At 49.0% G+C, this 21736-nt stretch overlaps 1 protein-coding gene across 1 annotated transcript in view; it reads right to left on the reverse strand.

Moving 5' to 3' along the window:
• IQSEC3 (IQ motif and Sec7 domain ArfGEF 3) overlaps window positions 1–21736 on the reverse strand; it is a 104105-nt gene that overhangs the window by 35872 nt on the left and 46497 nt on the right. Inside the window, exon 3 of the mRNA XM_077167894.1 lies at window positions 13804–14083. Within this exon, the coding sequence (XP_077024009.1) occupies window positions 13804–14083 (280 nt within the window). The remainder of the gene's footprint in view (window positions 1–13803; window positions 14084–21736) is intronic.

Here is a 21736-nt window from a genome sequence, read left to right on the forward strand (position 1 = left end):
AAAATATCAATAACCTAAAAATAATAAAATTATTAGGGCTGGGCGATGACTCTATGTGCTTATTACACTATTCTTTCTACTTTGTGTATACTTGAAAACAATAAAAAATTAAAAATTAAACAGAAATGCTAAAAACAAAATTTCAACTATCTCTGCTCACCTGCTTTCCCTCTCAGCATTCCTGTTACTGCATTGGGGCATTCCCTGTCCCTGCAGCATCATAAACATTGGGACTGGCCTTGGAGCATTACCTGTTTCCAGCACCCAGCCCAGGATCTGACACCAGAGGTGTTCAATAAAGCGAATTGAATAGAAAACTAAATGAATGGATGGATGGACGTCTCAAGAGTGGAGTTCCCTCCAGACTACAATTGGAGAGGCCCTTGTTCTCAGCTACGCGAGCTGTCCGGCCAGGGCAGGGCTTGGTGCGGCTGGTAGGAGGATGCTACTTCATCTGGCAGATCTTACCCCAGGAAACCTCTCACCGGGGCCAGTTTGTCTTCACCACCCGACCTCACCTCCTCTCAACCCCAACCCCTCTCCATGGGCTTTTCTCCTCCTCAGGCAGTTCTCTGTTTTCACTTTTTCTCCCATCTCAAAACCTCTCAACTCCTGCAACCACTACTGCTGCTGCTACTACAACTGCTACTCCAGTTGCTGGTGCATCTACCACTGTGACAACTAGTACTATCACAACTTCTACAGCAACAACCATTACTGCTGCTGCTGCTGCTGCTGCTGCAACTACAACTATTGTACAACTCGTACTGCTGCTACCACTACTACTACTACAACTAGTACTATTACAACCACTACTACTACAACTAGTGTGCTACTGCTACAACTAGTACTACTAGCGCTACAACTAGTACTACTGCGCTATTATAACTACTACTCCAGCTACTGATACTACTACAATTACTACTATTATAACTACTATTACAATTACTGCTACTACTACAACTAGTACCATTACAAGCACTACTATTGCTGCTCCTACAACAACTTCTTCTACTACTACTGCCACTACCAGCTGATGCTAGCAGCTACCTTGCCTCGGGCCCCCACCCGCGACACTGGGTTTGGGAGGGCAACCCCACCATGCCATCTTGCCTCGAGCCTCACAGCCGGGAATCGACTTGTTCCAGGTAGTATAGCTGTTAAGCACCACCACCAAGAGTCACACCCAAGTTCTGTCCCGCTCCAAAGATAGCTTCTTTATTTATTCATTTATTTTTGAAGCACAATGAGATACTACTTCATACCACTACAACGGGTGTTGGTGAGGATGGGGAGAAACTGGAACCCTCATAGACTGCTGACATGTAGATGTAGAATGGGGCAGCTGCTTTGTAAAACAGTTAGCAGTTTCTTAAAAAGTTAAATGTAAATTTGCCATGGGACCTGACAATCCCACTCTGTCTACTCAAGAGAAATGCAAGCATAACTTCTATCCAAAGACTGGCACTGCTGTTCGGGGCAGATTGTTCAGAAACAGGCTCGGAACGGAAGCATCCACTAGGGGTCTCTGAGTGGAGGACACTTCCACAGAATAGTGTGCGGTCGTTCAATGGAATCCTATTCCACAGTACAAAGGAATGAAGCGCTGATACCTGTCCCAACATAGATGAACTGGAGAGCGTTACGCTGAGTGAATGAAGCGAGATGTAAGACTACGTATTATATGATTCCATCTATATGAACTATCCAGAACAGGCAAATCTGCAGATTGGGGTAGAACAGTGGTTGTCTGGGGCTGGGGATGGAAATGGGGTTTAGCTGTAAATAAGCATGAGGGGGACTTATTGGGATGATGAAAATGTCACTAAAACTGGGTAATGGTGTTAGCTTCACAACTCAATAAATTTTAGTAAAAATCATTAAATTATACCCTTAGAACGGAAAGGAAAAAATGATTATTAAAAAAAAAGCCCTTAGTACAGGAAAGGACCAAAGGCATTCATCCATCGTGAGGTGTGTGGCCAGTCACACGTCATTGCACCCCTTCCTGGAGGGTCTGCATTTGAATAAGGGCCGAGGCCTGTGTGAAGGGAATGTAGGATTTAGTCAGTCCGTGGAGGAGGGTGGGAAGCAGGAAAGTGCTCCTGGGCGGGCCCTGAACTGCCCCCCCCCCCCACAGCCATCCACTCCGCCCACACATGGTGTCATATCCGAATTAAGACTCGGGATAGATGGGCCCAGGAGAACAAGTCGAGGCAAGAAAACAGGATTTTTCCTGTGTTCTCAGGGATAACGAGTGGGGCGGGGTACAGCTAGAAAGGCCCAGTCTTCACCCCACTTCCTGCTGTACTCTGCCCACCGGGGACTGCAGCTAGAGTGACCGCTTCCCTGCAACCCAGCAGCTTCTGTGACCTCCCTGCTAAGTATGGTGGGTGCCCCCACAGCCGAAACGCAGAGGCGCCCTTTAGCCGGGGGCGGACTCCATGGAGCCAACTCCAAGCCCCAGGAGGCATCCCAGTAAAAGGAGATGCCTCACGCTTGTCTTCCATGCTTCCAGCCTTGCCATTCGGTGCTCATCCCCAAAGCTAGCGAGTCCATGCTGTGTCTACCCCACATCCAGCCCTGCTCTCTGGAGGTAGTTGGGAGACATATTCATGTTAATGTCTACATAACCAATAAGGCTTCTATAGGATCTCCCCCGAAATTTTTGCACTTTACAAGGGACGAGGCCTTTGGCAGAAGGCAGGAAACTCTACTAGTAGAGTCATAGCCCTCAGATTTGAGGGACCTCCAAGGCACCCTTAAAAGGTGTATCAAATGCTCTTGGTGAAATGCTGTTCCTTATAATGGTGAGACAGAGGCTCTCCGGTCTGAGAGGCCACCTGCTGTTCACTGCCCCATGGCCTTCTCTCAACAGAGTAGTTTGCTCCTTCAAGACCAACAGAGCATTTCTCTGATGCTTCCCCTTCTTTCAAAGGATTCGCCTGATTAGGTCAGGCCCAACCAAGATAATCTCTCTTGATTAACTCAAAGTCAAGGGTTACCTGATTGGTAATCTGGTCATAGGAGTGATAGATACAGCGCCTATTTGCTGGTCATATTTGCTAGTCCCACCCTCACTCAAAGGGAGAGGATTATATGGAACGTGCACACCAGGGCAGGGAATCTTGGAGCCAGCTGAGAATTCTGCCCACAACACCAAGTGCAAAGTTGCCTGCTCCGTCTTTATCCAGATATGATCCCATGTACCCATGAGCTCCAGAGAAACAGAGGTGAATTCCTCAGAGCCATTCTGTTCCTGCTTTTGCAGAAGTCAGGCCAGAAGGGAGTAGCTCAGCTCGGTCTCCCTGCTGAACTCTGGCAGGTTCCCTGAGGCCTAGAAGGGAGGTTGGCCTTGGTTTAGGCAGAGAAGTCCTCCAAGAGGAAGCATAGAGAAAGGATGGGGCTAATTACTCAGCTGCTTTCCTGGCTCTCAATTTCCCTTTTACCCCTCTCCAAGCACTATGAAAACCCCAACACCACATCCACTTCACCTTTCTTTCCCACCTATTTGTACTTCTAGGGAATCACCAGACCCAAGAGCATTCTTTTCAGGTTAAGAAATACTTCTGGCAACAAAGGAAAGGCATGAAATCCTGTGGCCTGAGATATTTCCAAAATGGTAAAGGGGTCCATCCTCCTGGCATGGTTTTATCTTGCTTGTAGGTAGAAGGCTGGCTGAGATAGCCCTGCAAGCCTCCTTCTACTGACTAATGTCCATGCTTTATGCAAGTGGAGGAAAAAGGTAGATTCGAAATTCTTGAATCTGCCCCATCAAGTCCTCCACCAGACTGTAAGCCCCATGCAGGCAGAGATTTTTCCTGTCATGCTCACTCCTGTATCCTCAATGCTTGAACAATGCCTGGCACCTAGTAGGACTTCAATAAATATTGACTGAATAAATTAAAAAATTCTTTCCAAGTTCATCTTTTGGGCATTTGAAGACCTTCCTTAATCTGACACAAAGCTTCCCTGGTTATGTTGCTGATGGTTTCAACCCCTCTTGCCTCCTTTGTAAGTTCTCTCCATCCTCTGTCCTCTCTCTGGCTTGCATTCCCAACCTCCATCCTTCTGTTGCCCCATTTCACCTACCTACAGGCCCTCACCAGTCTCCCAGGCTGAAACATACTGCACTTGACTCCTCTGCTTCTGGAGCACTAGCCTCAGGTCTTTCATTCTTTTACCCGCTAAACCTCTTGGAGGACCAGTCTGCACTCCCTGAATAAATGCCACACCAAGGATCTAACTCCGTATGCCCTGACTCCTTACAAACCTTCCCACTCCTACCAACCTTCTGAAATGGCTCTCAGGGAGATCACCAAAGACATTCAAATTCCTAGATCCTAGGCCCATCCTAGGGAAAGGACTTCCCCTGCTGTCCTTTCTGCAGCTCTTGAGATTTTTACCACCTTGAAACCCTTTCCTCGGCTTTTGTGATCCAGTGTCTCCATACAGCTCCCCCTTCAGCTCCTGAATCCTTTATTCTGGTCCCCAAATCCCTAAGCATGCAAGTTACAAGTCATATGTGTGCCACATTCCTCTCTCCACACTCATTTTAATTTTTCCCATGTACTTCTGGACATCTTCCATGGCTTCCATGTTGAAAGTCACTAGAGCAGCCTCTGTTTGCTGATAATTAACCACTGATGAAGAGGGGAAATGTCCCAGGAGAGTCTTTGTGGTGACTCTAAAGATGGAACATCTTGTGTGCTTCCCTCAGAGAACCTAATCCACTATCGTAACTTCACTTTACTTTAATGAACTAATGAACAAACCATAGGGGAAATATCTTGTCCCAGACTTGCCTCTTTCTTGCTGGTTGACCTTAGACAAGTTTCTTAACATCTCAGACTTTCTGTTTCTCTATTTGCCAAATGAGGCTAGTCCCATCGACTCCAAAGGTTGTTGTAAGGAGTAAATTGTTTCATATACTTCCTGGCACATAGTAGGTGCTCAATTAAGTGGTAGCTCTTTGATGATGATAACAATGATTATGTGATTGACTCAAATCTTATAGCTTTACAGCTCCAACAGCATTACGGTGCCCTCCATCTGCCCAGACAAATCTACTCTCTTTGCCCACCTCACCAAACCAGCCACCTGGGTCACTTCCTTATTTGTCCAGCAACACCTTGGCTCTTCCCCCAACCAGTCTAGGAACTTGCCTTTGACTTTGCTTCTTCCTTTGCCCCTGTCCTCTGCATTCATCAGCAACAAAGTCCTGCACTTGGCTTCCCTCTTGGTGGGATTCTCTATGTCTCCCCACTTGGGCCACTGTGGTAGTCTCCTGTGCCCTGCTTCCTTCTCACCCCACCATCCATCTTATACAATATCACTATAAGTAACACTTTCAAAGTTCACAGGTAAACACAGCCTTCCCTTGCTTGAGAACCACTGCCCAAAATAACTATAAAAGCTGCCTTCAGGAATCCCAGCCCTGAACAATCTGGCCTATTTCCCTCCCCTCCCCTCTACTACTACACCCAGTCTAGATTATAGACCATCCCTGTTGCCTACCATTCCCCTGACCGATTACTCTGCTTTTCTTCTCTTGAGAATTTGCTCAGCCTTTTCCCTCCATCTGCAATGTTCTTTCCATCCTCAACTTCCACTCTTATCACCTGACCTTCAGGTATAAATTCTCCCCATTCTTCAAGACTCATCTCAAATGCTGCCGTCTCCAGGAAGCCTCCCCTGCCCCACAACCAGATGGGCATCTTGCATCTGCAAGCCCCCACTGAGAGCATTGTTTCATATTTCTCTTTGGACTATTTCTCTACTACCTTTATGATATTTATCTATCTCATCTTCCTTCTCCAAGAGCCTAGAAGAACATAAATTATTTGAGGCATCGTATATGTCTCAGACATCCTTGGGTCCATGGAGAGCACCTAGCACAGTGTCTGGCATGGAACCACTGCTCTCTGGGTGGTGTTTGAATTCAGTTATTGAACCTTCGCCATTTGTTCCCATCAGTTTCGTGTGACCATTTCCCACTTCTTCCAACCTCCCGCCTGCTGTGCCCAGGCCTGCGATGCCCTGGCCTGCAATGCTACTTCCTTCCCATCCTTTGCAGCCCGCCCTCTATGCTCACGGCCGCCTCCCAGCTCAGAGCTCTCTTTGCCTGCACAGATTGCACCTCACAGGCACCGGGTTATTTATTATCTGTGGCTGAAGTCCTCATGCCCAGCACCGGGCCAGATCCTTGTTTGGGAATTAATAAATGTTTGTGGGCATGAACTAAACTGAACCCTCTCCTCTACCTCAAGGGAAATAAAATCGAAGCTTCCTTATGGTTCTAGGCTCCAAACCAATGTTCCATCTTCCCCCTGCCCCTGGAATCCTATGAGTCCTGGGGACTCAGGAATACCCCAGGTCAGCTCCATGCATCCCAGGCAGGCTGTCTAACTCTCCCCAGCCCTGTTCTTAACCAGGGCCAGGTCAGAAGGCTGAGGGAGTTGGATGAGAACGAGGGCAGCACCAGGGAGGGGCTCTCTGGAACCCGCTGCCAAGGAGCAGCTCTCCTCCCTTCTCCCTAAGCCCCATGAATCACGGGTAATTGTGGCCTCGCCTCCTCCCAAGAGAGCAATCTTTCAGCTTCTGCCGGGAGAAGGAGTGGAGGGGGGCTCGGTGGGCTCCGTCTCTCTAATGAGCCTCTCAGTGTTAATTAGAACATGCTCCTTCTCTTCAGGTTGCAGCAGCAGCTGAGCCTGATGAGAGCCGATGAGAGATGGCGGCCAAGTTGGGGTATGGAGAGGAAGCGCAGGTCCCTGGTGGGGGGCCGGTGGCCTCGGGCCAGGTGTGAGGGAACAAGGGGCCGTTAGGCCCGGAGCGGGGGAGGGTGCTTTCCAAATGTGAGCAACAATTTGCTCTGATGCAGAATCTCCCAGTTGAGAACATTAAAGCATTGCATGTTAAGCGCTCCCAGAATTTGGCGCGGTGAACCCGATGCAGGGTGGGACGAGGAGGCTGAGGATGCGGAGTCTGGGGAGAGGAGAGGAAGGGAGCTTTGGAGACGCTCTGAAAGCTCAGGCTGGAGGATCCTGGCCTGCACCCGGCAGGGCCACGAGCCTCCGGGGGGACTGGGGAGCTGCGTCTTCTCTGTGCACCCACCTCCCAGCCCCTTGTCTGAGATACATCAGTGTTCAGCATGCCGGGTGCTAAGGTCTGCCTAGGGGCAGGGCTGCCCTGGGAAACCTCTCCTGGCTAAAGCCGCGGTGGGAGGGAGTCCTGCGGTTCAGCCACTCCCAGGTTACAGTCTCCCCTCAGGTAGAGCTGCTCCCAGAAGCCTGCTGTGACTCCCAGTTGGGCCCCCTGCCCTGTATATGCTCCAAAGCAGCCTGTGCCCCGCTTCCGGGTACATCACCCTTGCACATCAATGGCAGGAGGTGGCAGAAGGTGCTGAGAAATGGTACTTGCCTCACAGGCGTGGCACCTAGTGGTCACTCAGTGCCAGCTAGTCCTGGTTGTGTGTCAGCATCCACCGCTGGACGATGAGACTGAGACTGTGTGCTGGACATCAAGGTGTCCCCAGGCCCAGCATCGGACCCGGGACAGAGCCACTGTGCAATTATATTCACTGAACCGAAGGAAACGGAGCCAAAGACGCCCCCGGCCATGCCTCGTCCTTCCCACCAACCTCTACGGGCTGCTGACCCTCAGGCCTCAGGTGGGAATCTCTCCATCAGAGCCAGAAGGCGCCTTGGAGACACTCTGGGATGACGCTTTGTTTCACAAGTGAGGAAATAGAGGCCCTGAGAGGAAAAGTGACTGCACAGCCGCCACTTGTCCCTGGGGAGGTGCCCATGGTGAGGCTGGACCTTGGGGCTGGGCCGGGGGAGCTCTATCTGTGCAGAAGAGGCTGCTCTGCAGAGGAGAGCATGACTTCTGTCCAGGACGGAAGTGTCACTGACCCAAGAACTTTCTGGCTCCCTGGCTGTGGACAGCACAAGAGCTAAGCCATTTGGACAGCCCAGATGGGCCCCAATTGTCCACTAATCACCAATGGCAGAGAACAGGAGGCAAACTCCCTAAAGGGTTTGGCTAGGTCCTTTATATCTTGCCACAGCCACCTTTCCTCAAGGGCTCCCAAAGGGAGAAATGCTCCCTCCCCACCCCCCACCTTGGCTGTACTCCAGGGATCACTGAGAGGGGAAGTGAGAGGGTTAGAGGGCAGAGGGGTCACAGGGAAGGGGCCAATCTCATGGAAAGCAAACAGGGAAGCTCAGGGCCAGGCCTCATTTGTCCATTTGTTTTTGTTCCTTCATTCACATGTTCGTTCAATATCAAGCATTTCCTGGGCACCAGGGAAGTGCTGGATGCAGAAAGCAATGTGGGCCACGGCAGGGCAGCTGAGGAGGGCTCAGGCTATGATGTAAATGGCACCCCAGGAGGTTCTCAGTGGACAATCAGCTCGGCTCTCTGTGACAACCTAAGAAGGACATAGCACTCGCCCTTACGAGTGGGACACCTACCAAGCAGCATGGAGTAAGCTACAGGAGCAGTTGGTAAAAGCACAAAACCCAGTGGCAGGATGCCTGGCCTGAGAACGGCAGGGAAGTCAGCATCACCTCAGGAAGCATGATGGAGGGGGGTGGAAGGGATCCCCAGCAGAAGAAATAATGTGTGAAGGCCCAGCTTGGAAATTCAGGGAACCATACATGGGACAGAATGGCTGCAACCTTGAGTGGGGGTGAGAAGGCTGTGTGTTGACTCTAGCAGAGGGGGAGACTGGCCAATGCTTGTCCTCTGCACAACGGGGAGCCACTGAAGGCTTTTATGTAGGGAAATAACATGGTCAGATTTGCACCTTGTAACGATGACTCAGCTGCGGGGCAGAGATTAGGTTTAGAGGAGGAGCTCCCCCCGGGGATGCGGGCAAGAGGTGAGGGCAGCCTGACCTAGGATGGGGCAGTGTGGACGGCAGGAGAGGGATCTGGGGAACAGTTCAGAGGTGGGGTCTGACAGCGGGGTGGGTGTGGGGCACAGGGAGGAGCTGAGGAGCACGACTCCTGAGTTTCCAGACTTGAGGCCAGGTTGGTAGATTGGGAAGATAATGATCGCCCAAGACTCCTTCCAATCCAGGGGCTACAGGATTCTGTGCAATGAGCAGGACGGTAGAATCATAAACCCTAGATCTAAAAGAGACCTGAAGGTAGAGTCAGGCCCTGGCCCCGGGCTTCATGCCCATCCGACTTTCCGTAGGGCAATATGTTCAGCACTGGAGGTACAATGACTATTACGTCATAGAACCTGCCTTCAAGGAGTCAGGTCAACAGGAAACAATGCTGCAAGACTGAAGAGCTATGACAGGGAACACGGGTGCTGTGGGATCACTGAGAAGGGGCACCCCACACAGCCTTGGGGCTGCAGGGGAAGCTCCCAGAGAGGAGGAGGGGGCACCTAAAGGGAGTCTAAAGGATGAGGAGCAATGGAGGCATGAGTACCAGAGCAGTGAGAGGTGTAGAAACGTTGGAGAGAGAGTCAAAGGGAACAGAATGTACAAAGCCCCCAAAGAGATAGGTGAGGCTTCTGAGGCCCAGAGAAGCTAAAAAACTTGTCCACAGTCACACAGCTCATTGGCAGAAATGAGAGAAGTAGAATTCAATCTCTTATACATGAGCCCTGTTTTCAATAACCTTGCTCCAGCCCCCTCTTCTTCCCTCCTCCAGCCCATGCTTGGCCTGGAGAGATCCATGAGCCAGGGAGGCCAAGCTATTTCCCAAGGCTGGGTTCACTCAGCAAGTGAACTCAGTGAGTGAACTCATCCACACCCTCTCCTGCCATACTCCTACCAGGCTGCCACGCACAACCATCTATTACCACTATGCTCACAATATAAGAAAAAAAGTCCATGGCACCAACCAAAATCCTGCTTATGCTGCATCTCCCACCCAATGGTTCAGAAGTAATTGAACCTCCTGCCCTCAGCCTCAAGCCAAAGCAAGTGTTGTCTTTGGCATTATTAGCTGGATGTGTTGTCTTTGGCATTATTAACTGGATACTCCTTAAATTGAACCATAATCCCTTTGGGGGCAGGCAGATTCTTCTTGTTGCTTTGCACAGCTTAGTTACTCAAAACATATTGACTCAGCGAGTTCTTACTATGCCCAAGACACTCTGCTAGAAGCTAGGGAAGGACACAAAGATGAATAAGAGATGGCCTCTGTTCTCAAGGAGCAGAGAGTCGTGAGGAATTGAGAGGACCTCTCATCTGGGCCAAGCTGGACTATTCTGCAGCATCCTTACCAATCCAGCCCCTGCCTTGAGGTCCCAGCAACAGACACCCCACTGTATCACAAGGCATGACATTCCATATTTTTAACAGCCCTAATTGTTAATGAAGCTAAAATTTTCTCTGATAGCTTTCATGCGATGGTATTGGAATAATAGAGAATGCATCGAATGCCTTTTTTTACATGCCAGCCCTTCTGTATTTAAAACTTGCTTTCATGTCTATACAACTCCAGCCCATGAGGTCTCCTTCTTCAGGAACCTCAGAATTCTCATTTTTTAATCTTAATTACAGCCCCCAGAACTGAGCACAGGCTCCAGACAGGCCCCGACCAGTGGCCAGTATGGGGCCAATGGCCAGCTGCTCCCTATTCTAGGGCTTTCTTTACCCTCCTGTGAAGGTCACTGAAGTCCATGGTCACTGCTCTGGCAGCTGCCTCACCTGCTGAAGCGCCAAGGCCTTTCTCCCAGGACCAAACCTGCCCTTCTTTATACCAGTGCCCTGGACTTTTAAAAGCTAAGAGCAGAACTTTAGATTTCCCCCTGCTTTATTAGACATTTTTCATTTAAGCTATCTTTCTAGCCTAGTGAGTTTTTCTTTTACATCTTGGATTCTATCATCAAAGTATTAGCTGTCACTTTTCAGCTTTGTGTCATCAGAAAGTTTGATATATTTAGCACCATCTTGTCAGAATGGCTGGGCTGGACAGGGCTAACTGCCCTGGAATTGGCATGGTTAGAAAATTCCACACATTTTGAGAACTCTGTTTGAGAACATCCACCTGACAATATTGTCATCCAATCCACATTTTTCCATCTTGTTCACATGGCTATCATGGAAGAGTTTGTCAAATACTTTATACTGAAAGCCAGATGCACTGTCTGTAGTTGGCTGCTGATGTAGGATGATAGCTTGGCATCCATGCCAAGAGAAAGAGGTAAGGTTTGTTTGGCTTACCTAAGTCTTAGTGGCCTTCCTACTGGCTTCCCCTCCCAAAAGTCAACTTGTCTATTGCATTCTTCCCACCCCCACTGGAAATTATTTTTTATTGGAAGAAGTTGTGGATTTACAGAACATTTATGCATAAAATACCGGATTCTGAGATAACACCCTATTATTAACACTGTGCATTAGTGTGGTACATTTGTTACAATTGATAAAAGCACATTTTTCTAATTGTCCTATTAACCATAGTCCATGATTTAATTTAGAGTTCACTGTGTTGTGCAGTTCCATGGATTTCTTAAAAAAGTTATCCTAGTAACACATATACAATCTTAAATTTCCCCTTTTGAAAGTTCAACCAAGATGGGCTTAACTTCCTTTTAGCTTGTCTAAAATGTAGGCAAGCTTTTCCCTGACTCCAGACTACTGAGCTTCTTCTCATCCTGGACCTTACATTACCTGAGCCCCTGACAGAAGCTTACATAAGTGATTTCTTATCTCCTTTCTTTCTTTCTCCAGGCCCTTAAGACATCCAAGCAAAAAATTCTCAACCAAATATCTTTAATTGCAAACTCGGTGAATACCCCAGTAATCATCACCCCGTAATACTCTCCGGTGCTTTCCGCCAGGCCATCCTACTCCTTGAAATCCCCACCACTCTTTGAAGTTGAGTGCTAGTCAGTCTTCCCTGGTACTGTAATCCATGATTAAAATCATCCTTGCCTGTTCAACTTCAAAAAAGAAAATTTTCCCTTTTAATTACCTTCAACTATATAATTCAGTACTGCTAATTACCTTCACAGTGTTGTGCCACCATCACCACTGTCCCAAATAGAAACAGTGTATTTTAAGCCCTAACTCCCTATTCCCTACCCTATTCCCTTCACCATCCCCTGGCGACCTGTATTCTAGATTCTCACTCTATGAAGTTGCTTATTCTAATTATGTCATGTCAGTGAGCTCCAACAATATTTGTCCTTTTGCGTCTTGCTTATTTCACTCAACACATCTTCAGGGTTCATCCATGTTGTTACATGTATCAGAACTTCATTTCTTCTTATGGCTGGATAATATTCCATTGTGTGTGTATATACTACATTTGGTTAATCCAAACATTGGTTGCTGGAGCTTGGGTTGTTTCCATCTTTGGGCAATTGTGAGCAATGTTGCTATGAACCTCTGTGTGCTAATACCTGTTCAAGTCCTTGCTTTCGATTCTTTGGGGTATATACCTAGAAGTGGGATTGTCAGGTCACATGGCAATTCTATACTCAACTTTCTGAGGAACTGCCAAACTGTCTTCCACAGTCGCTGCACCATTTTATATTCCCATCAGCAATAGTGAATATTCCTATTTCTCCACATCCTCTCCAACACTTGTAATTTTCCATTTTTTTAAAATAGTAGCCATTTTGGTGGACATGAAATGGTATTTCACTGTACTTTTCATTTGCATTTCCCTAACGGCTAATGATGTTAAGTGTCTTTTCATGTGCTTTTAGGCCATTTCTTTATCTTCTTTGGAGAAATGTCTATTCAAGTCTTTTGCCCATTTTTAAATTTGATTGTCTTTTTGCTGTTGAGTTGAAAGATTTTTTAATATATTCTGGATATTAAACCCTTATCTGATATGTGGTAAGAATGTTTTTTTAGAATATACACATTTTAGAGGCAGATGGGACCTTGAAGGTAATTCAAAGTCTAATTCCCAATTTTACTGATAAGGAAACCAGAGGCCAGGGTGCTTAACTTGTATCCCCAAAGTTACAGAGTTAATTAAAGGAAGAAAAGGATTGGACTCCGTGTCCATGTCTCCAAGTCCATTGCTCTTTCTCCATAGGGTCACATCATAAAGTCTCTCTTTATATGCATATGTGCACGCACACACACACAGGCCTTCCTTTGCACACGTACACAGGCACACACACAGACCTTCCTTTGCACACGTACACAGGCACACACACAGGCCTTCCTTTCTTAATTATCCACCAAGCCAAATGCTGGCATTACCTTTTCTTTTGGGTACAATGGGGGACCCCACGACTGACCACTTTCCTTTCCTGCTTCGCAGAAAAGAAGATGGGTCTATACTCCGTCAGTGGGGTTTGTTCTCCAATGGGAAAGCTTTGGATTCCCCCAATCTGGGTCAATCTTGGGAATTTTAAATCTGCCTAGATGAAACCACTGTCCTTACTGCTCACTGGAGCCCCCTAGGCATGGGGCCTTCACCTTGGATGGGCGTGCGAGCTGGTCTATCTCTTCTAAGCAGCAGATGGAGGCGGGACCTCCCTAGAGAACAATGGGCAACCTGCCTAGTCCTTTGTGGGCCAGTTTAGGCTTCCTGCACGTTTGGGAGAAGCAGAGCTGCTGGAAATACTTCCATAGGGCCTGGCATGGCGAGGGTGGGACTCCTGCTGTGTAAAGGTCCTGAATGGGAGTTAGGAGTGGCCTGTCATTGTCCAAGGAACTGGGCACAGGAAGCCCAATTTGGGAAAACCAGCGGCAGAAAAGATGCACGTGTAGCAGGGGAGGGCCCAGAGGGGGAGATCCCTGGAATCCTGGTTAGCTCTTAAAGGCAGGGCCCCTTCACCACCCTCCCCACCCCCCTTGGAGGCCCTGGGTACCTGTTTATTCTTTAGGTCAAGGGAGAGTTCGTAATCGGAGGCGGCAGGGGCGTGGGAGCAGAGCGCCGTCGCCAGGGCAGGCTGCTGCTGGCCGGGGGAGGCCGCGCGGTGGGGGCCGGCCTGCGGGGAGGCCCCCCCCGCCCCCGGCCGCTCCTCCTCCTCCTGCAGCTCCTGGGCTTGAGCCTTCGGGGCATGGGCACTGGGTCTGCCGGCTGCCACCGCCGCCGCTGCCACCACGGAGTCCTCCATGCCCCCACCGGCCTGGGTGCAGGAGCTGTCACTGTGAACAAAAGGCAACGGTGCTCGGTTGGGGGAGAGGAGGACGGGGTGCATGTGGGTGCGGGGGTTAGGGAGAGACATGGGGGTGCACTGGCCTGACCTTATGGGCGATGGGCTCTTTTGGTGGTGGGGACTGGTGGGGTGTCACCTGTTGTCTACTCCAGAGAGGAGCTATCACGGCAGAGAAGAGACCCAGGCAAGTGGGAGGGAGAACCAGGAGGAGACCCTGAACTTGGAAGAGGGGATCCCAGGGGGGCGGGTAGGAGCAGCTATAGCCAGATCGCTCTGGGCTCTGAGCAGTGTAGCACAGTGGTTAGGTGTAGACTGTCTGGGTTCAAATCCAGACTCCACCTCTCATCAGCTGTGTGGCACTGAGCAGGTCATTTAACCTATACCTCACTATTCCCCACCTGTAAAATGGGCATAATAGTAGTACCTCCCTCAAAAGGATGTTGGAAAGCTTAAATTAGTAATGTTCTTCAAACAGTGCCTGGCTCATGGCATGGCTCTCTATAAATGTTAACTAGCATGATTTATCAAAGGTCTGGCTCCCTGGCCATTGGCTTAGGTGGCTGAGAGGAGGCTAAAGCTAAAACTTATGGACTAAATGGGTCTGGGGGAGGGAGTGATGCTCACAAGACTGGCCTGGGCACCCTCCAGGATGGGTAGACTCCAGTTTTGCGGGGCTGGGTCTGTGGAGAGGAGGGTTCCTACTCTGCTGGGTTTTGGAAAGCATCTGTTTTTTACCTGGCTCCTCCTCTCCACTCATGGTGTCACTTTAGACCAAGCCCTGCTACCACTCACCTGCCTACTCTAAGAGGACACCTTGCTGCCTGGAGCTGCCATACTCCAGGCTGCCTCATTGGCTCAGGTTGCACTGTCCCCAGCCAGCCTCCAAGCCGCCTCCTCCGCGAAGCCTTCCTGGATGACTCCAGCTTACCCTGCTCTAGCTTCTAAAATGCTAAGTGCTATTCATAGAGCGGCACTGTTTATTTCACAGAGGAGGAAAAGCACTGTGATTAGCAGCATGGGCTCAAGTCTGAGTTCTGCCACTGTGGGGCCTTGGTAAAGTTGCTTTATCTCCAAGCCTTGGTTTCCTTATCTGTATAATGGAGATACAAGTATCTCTCTTATGGGTAATGGTGAGGAATAAAGGGGTCAGTATTTGTAAGGCATTTAGCACAGTGCCTGGCACAGAGTAAAGACTCAATAAATGTTAACTCTTATTTTCCCCATCTGAACCCTCCTAGGGGCCAGGGCCAGTGTTTGCTGTGATTCTCCTTTCCCTGCTCAGTGCCTAGCACATGCTAGGCAAATGATAAGTGCTTAAGAAATACTTGCTGATGGGTGAATTAATGAGAACCACAGTGGACAGTGGTAGAAGGTCAGTGTTGGAAGGACCCTTTAGGTCACCTATTCTGACCTTCTAACCTCCCCTTTCTACAGGTAGGGAGCAAGGGACCCCAGGAGGTGAGGTGGCTTTGGTACAAAAAGTCTTAGGACTTATCCCTGCCGAGTCTTTGCCTCCAGATAAGATGCTCAAAATTAAGCCAGAGGAAGAAACTCCTGTTGTTTCCACCCAACCTGGGGAGCAGAGAGGTGCTCCTCCTGGTTTCTGGTGCTAGAGTAACAACAGTTGGGGTGAGCTGTCCTCTCTTCACTCTATCCACACCTGCAGGCCCTAGCAAATAAGGAGCCTCAAATTTCTTAGGGAAATTCTCATTGCTACTGCATATTTCTTTGCTCCACCATTTCTTATGTAGCCAACAATCAAGCTGTATACTTGGATGTAGCTCTAGACATCTGTGATATATTTCTTCACTAGTGTCACCAGGAAGTTCTTTTTAAGATCTGACTTCAACTCTTCTTGCTGTCGTCCATGCCCATTCCTTCCTCAAGGCACATGGAAATGGCCATTTCCCACCACTAGCCCAACTTGCCTTCAGGGCCTGGAGGGCAGCCTTCTGTCTCACCAATCTCTTCTCCAGATTGTTCTTGGCATTGATGCACAGGTCCTCTTTACCCAAAAAGTTGTCAAGACTCTTTAGAGAACCGGTGGCTACTCAAAACTGCAAAAGTCCCTTAGTAATAGCACTTTGTTTTCTTTGATTCCTAGAGTGTGCTTGGCAAGAAATGCTGGGGAGTTGACACCCCTCTATAGCAGCACTCAGCCAGTGGTGAGGACAACTTCTTCATCTCTAGGGATGAGACTACCTCTGAGGTAATGTCTATACCACCATCTCCCAAAAGTCCAGTGGTGTTGAGTCCCAGTTTCCCAACGCAGTGACCTTTTCATCAACAAACCCCATATTAGCTTCCTTCTCTGCTATGTCTCACTGTCCTGCTCCCCTACAGGCACTTCTTGGGATACCTTGTCCCAAATAAACTGCTTGCATTAAAACACAACAAAACAAATTAAATGTAGCTTTATTTTGTGGACTACCACACTGGAGGAAGATAAAGACGCCAAACCCTTCTTACCTAAATTCACAACTCATTCACAGAGCTCAGAATTTAGGAGGCACCCCACTGCCTTCCCCAATGCACACACACGCATGCACACACACACACACCCATGCACACACAATGTTTCTAACTAGCTCTGTGGCTTTGGGCAATTCACATTCTCCTCCTGGACCTCAGTTTCCTCACTATGGCACAAAAGGAGCTTGCTCATCTTTAAGGCTCTTTCCAGAGTGAACATTCTGGGAATCTGGATTTCTGTTTAGAGGCCAGTCTATCGAAGTCCAGCAGCACCATGGTTCCAGGCTCTCTGGCTGATGGGACCGACAGCCTGTGGCCACCTATGGATCTAGGGACCTGAGAGACTGTGGAAAGAGGACCCTGTCCTTGCCTTCTTTCCCAAGATTTCCCTACAGACTTGTGTAGTAGAAAGTGGCCATGGAAGCCCAGGACTGCTCTCACCAATATTATAAATTTTAAGGCTCCATAGTGGAAGGCAAAGAGCATACACCTTCGGTGCCAGGCAGATCTGGGTTAGAATCCTGGCTCTGCTACTTACTATATGACCTTGGAAAAGTTACCCGACAACTTTATAGCTGAATTTCCTCACCTGTAAAATGGACATCATGAAATCTAGTTTTCCAGGTTGCTGTGAGGAATAAACAAAGTCTGCAAATCACCTAGCACGGTGCCTGGAACACAGTGGTCCTTGACACATGGTGATGGTGGTAGTGGTTGTTTTCTGAGCTGGATCTCTACAGCATGGAGTCCTAAAGGAATCTCCAGAAAAATGACATGGAGAATTCCATAGTGGAAGGGTCTTTTAACATCTAACCTTCTGGTCTACCTTCACAAACTAGAAACAATGGGGTCTTTCATTCTACCAATGGCTTTAAGCCCTGCATACTGACTCCCAGGTTATCTAGGGACAGGAGTGAATTCCAACAGAGGTGACTTCGTAAAATGCTCCAAGACTATCAGTCTTTGATAGTGGAATAAAGCCCATCTGTGTGGCATTGCAGACCATCTGCAATCTTACTCCAATCTCCTTTTCCAGCCTCATCCCCACCCAATGACCTTTCTAGCTTGTCCACACTAAAACTCTTCCTAAATGTGCCTCACTCCCTCAGGCCACCACGCTTCTGCCCATGGCTTCCTTCTGCTGAAATGCCTTCTCCTCTCCATAGCCCCTACTCTTCCACACACTCCTTTCTCTGCCTTGTCTCTTGCTGTGTCCTAGAAGAGTCAGTCCCACCTTCCTATGTGCTCAGATGATTCTTGGCACATGCCTCTATTTCAACAATGACCACTTTGTGTCTTGATTGTTGACCCATCTGTCCCTCCACCAGACTGTGTCATATGCAGCTTTTCATCACAGGTGCTTATCACAGTGGGTTGGCTTATGGGAGAAGTTTAATAAATGTTAGAAGAATGGAAGGATGGATGAGTGGATACCATTTAATCTCCATTACTTTCCCAAGGGCAGAGATACCGATCCACTGCTTAGACCCTCTTCAAGGAAGGACTTCTTGTCCAGTTGCAGAGAGACTGTCTTCCACTGTCAGTCCCATCAGTCCCACCAGGGATTATCTCAGCTGCAAAGAGCTACCTGAGCAAGGTCACACCCATCTCAGGGCTTCCCACATCCAATAACTGCTTGAGATGGGGATATAAAGCTCCAGCCACTCTGACCCCACATGTGGCAATTCAGATAGGTCATTCTCATTCCACAGCTCAATGTCTCTCTTGGCCCTGTGTGGCTTCCCTGGCCTCCCTTCCACAGGCATTGGTCCTGAACTCAGAGTTTGCTTCCTGGAGAACCCAACCAGCAACAGATAACCAACTTCTTTCTCCTTCCTATTTCTTGATAGCCAGGATGACCCTTGTGTCCGTATCTCCAGAACTTAGAACCTTTCTTTGTCTTCCAGACACCTTTGATGAGAGCTTTGGGCTGTCTTTCTAAAAAAAAAATGCACATAATTTCATATCTGTCAAAAATTTACCCTTACAGTCAGGGGCTTTACAGACTCCAGGACCCCCAGGCTAAAAGCACTATGATAGAAAGATTGTCATTGTGTATCTTCATAAGCAGAGAACTTGCTGAGGGGTGTTGGCAACTCTGGGTGCACAGAGAAAATGGTTGGGTAGCACATAGCACAGGCCTTTCCAGAGACTGTTCACCATCGTCCTTAACACTCACGAAAATCCTTTTCAAAGGTAAGAGAACTTGAGTGAAGTGAGGCCCCTAGTTCTGCACCATCATGGTTGGGCAATCTTGAGCAGACACCTGACTTTTCTGCACCTCAGTTTTCCCATCTGCAAAATGGGGGTTCAAATATCTCCTTCACAGGAGAATGAGGAAGATGAAATGACCTCATAGCAAAGGGAAAGAAGGCTTCTCTACAGGCGAAATGGGTGAGAAGGGAATACCTGGCAGGACCCATCAGCATCTCAGCTCCTGCAGCTGCTGCCAGGGAGGTGGCTCAGGCCAGGCCCTGGCAGGTGACACTGCCCACCGCCAGGAGCTAGAGGGGACAGGAGCAGCTGAAGAGGGCCAGGTGAAGGTGTAGGGCAGTGCTTGGTGAGAGGAAGACCACGGAAAGGGGAGGTGCCAATCTGATATTACAATCTGGCTTGAGTGGCAGCCCTTGGGACAAAGATGGGAGAAAGGAATGAGGCTGACTCTAGAGGCTTGGCCCCAAGGGACTGCTGGTGTGGACAGTGGCAGGGGTCTTATGGGAGGCCAAGTTGAGGACCATTTTCCACCTGTGCAGTGGGTAGAACAGTCATCACTAGAGACCTTGCTGGGAGGAGTGTGATGGTCGAAAGACTCTTCAGGCTGCAAGATTCCTCCAGAGGGCCCAACCAATTGCATTAGACCCTCCCAGAATTATCCCAGACTTTCCCAGTCATTCTTCTTCTTCTTTTTTTTAATACATCTCCCTTCCTCTTCAATATGTCCATAGTCACTCCTTCATCCACTGTTTGTTCTGGGTCAACCATTCCTAAATCTCTCCTGGGACTACAAAACTAGGCATTTTCCAGACGAAAGCTAACGGTATGCCTCACATCCCCTTAAGATTTTTCAGCTTTTATTAAAACACGTCTTCCTCTCCTTCCTCTGAATCAATAAAGTGATCTTAGGCAGTCATAATAATAAAGCTCTGAGCAAGGAAATCAAGCGTCTTCCCGGAGCTCCAGAGATTTCCAGGGAAGGGCTGAGGACAATTACGAGGCTGGTGTTAGTGACGGTATAAGAAACAAATTCGCTCTGTACTTATTCAAAGAACAGGCTAGAAAAACCTGATCTGGGACGGTGGAAAGAGCAATGGACTGGGAGCCAACCCATGGTGTCCTCCCGGGACCTCTGTTTCGTCCTCATAAAATGGAAAATTTGGAAGAGCTGCTTTAGCCTTGGGAAAGGAGAGACCCAGCCTCTTCAGTGTCCCTTCTGCCCTGGCATGACCCCAGGCCCACATGGTACCATCCTTGCCCACGCCCAGAGGGCTGGGCCCCAACTGCCCTACCCCCAACACCCAATGCTCCAGCATGAGCCTCCTCTCACCTCCCTTATGTCCTTTAACCCAAACAAGCCCCTCCCCACCGTCCGTGGCTCCTTGACCTCGATTATCCAAGCTGGAAGCAGGTCTCAGAATAGAAACCCCCTGGAGGAGGGCAGATGTGGCTTCCAGACTTCATCCACTTCCAGAAGCTGCCCAGACTTCATTGGCTGTGACAGATGCTCTCCCTCCCATCTCCCAAGGGCTCTGAGAGAGTAAGTTATTTTCACTCCTTGTTGGCTCTTAGAAGACTCCAGGCTTTGGTCTCACAGCTGCTCCAAAAGGTGCTGGCCTGTGAGTTGTATCTCTAGGGGATGCCTGTCAAAGGGATCACAGCCACTTGTCTGGCCTTGGGCCCTCCCTGTACCTAGGCCTGCTGTACTTGGGGACACCCGCAAAAGGTGGGACATAGAAGCGGAACGTTCAGACTCTCTCTGCACCTCAAATGTGGAGACCTCCCTGGCTTCGCCCACGGGGGCCGGCCAGTATCTGCTTTGTTCCAGGAAGGCCCCCTCTGGCCCTGTGAGGAAGCTTCCTCAGGCCACCCCCAGGTCACTGCCCGCACAGGCCCAACCTGGGCCACACTGACTAATGCCATCTCATTGCCACCAGAAGCCTATTATATATATATTTTTTTTTTTTTTTTTTTTTGAGGATTTCATTTTCTCATAAACAGGCATGGAGCTGGTACCAAAACCAAAAAAAAAAAAAATTATAAGAACATCCTCCATGCCCCACCCCTAACAACTTACAACACACAATTCCACAAACACGAAAACGGTAGACAGAGCTCGCCGTGCACCTGGTCACGCCTGGAGTTTTCTCACCTGAGAGTCCTGCTTGCATTATTCCCCCTACCAGAGGATACTGGATATCCTGCAGCCCCTGACCTGCACACCTCACCCAGCTGGGAGCTGAGGCCCCAGCTCCACCCTTCTGAACACACAACTAAAGGCATCTCACAGCTGTGCAGACAGCACATAATACGTGCAGGCTAGCAAACTCTGCTTTTTATTTATTTATTTTCTTTTAATTTGAACTGTTTTACATACACAAAGACATATATGTATAACATGTATGTCAGGTACAAAGAAACATAGTCACACGTACCCGGCTCAAGAAATGGTGCATCAGAAACCTTCAACGCCCCACGCGTTCCTCCTCCTCTCCTCAGAGGAATCCCTGCCCTGAATTCGTGTTTCTCGCTCCCGTGCTTTTCATTATGGACGTTTTCCCCCCTTGTCTTTACGTAGCTGATGGTGGCCTCAAGAGCACCGTTTGCATAAAATGCCTCGTGGGCAAGGCTCAGGGACACTCAGGGGTCTCGCAGATCCCAAAGGAGTCAGGGAAGCCCCTTAAGGGGGTAGGTGCCCACAACTCGGTGCTGCCAGGACTGGGGGATGGCAGGGACCCAACCATGGCCAGGTCGTGGCTCCCAGTCTGTGATCCCACGATTACAAGCAAGGCAGAATTTTAGAAAAGAAATGGAGTCATCAGTCAAGACTCTGGTGGATTGAGTCGTGTACCCCAGTTTGGATGTGATCTTGGTCTTGGTTCTAGGTCCGCTTTCTGCTGGGTATGGACCCGCTGGGGATACGAGCTCAAGATGTCACTTCTGTGAAAGTGTGGCC

The sequence above is a fragment of the Tamandua tetradactyla genome, chromosome 7 (assembly GCF_023851605.1).
Source record: "Tamandua tetradactyla isolate mTamTet1 chromosome 7, mTamTet1.pri, whole genome shotgun sequence".
NCBI lineage: Eukaryota > Metazoa > Chordata > Mammalia > Pilosa > Myrmecophagidae > Tamandua > Tamandua tetradactyla.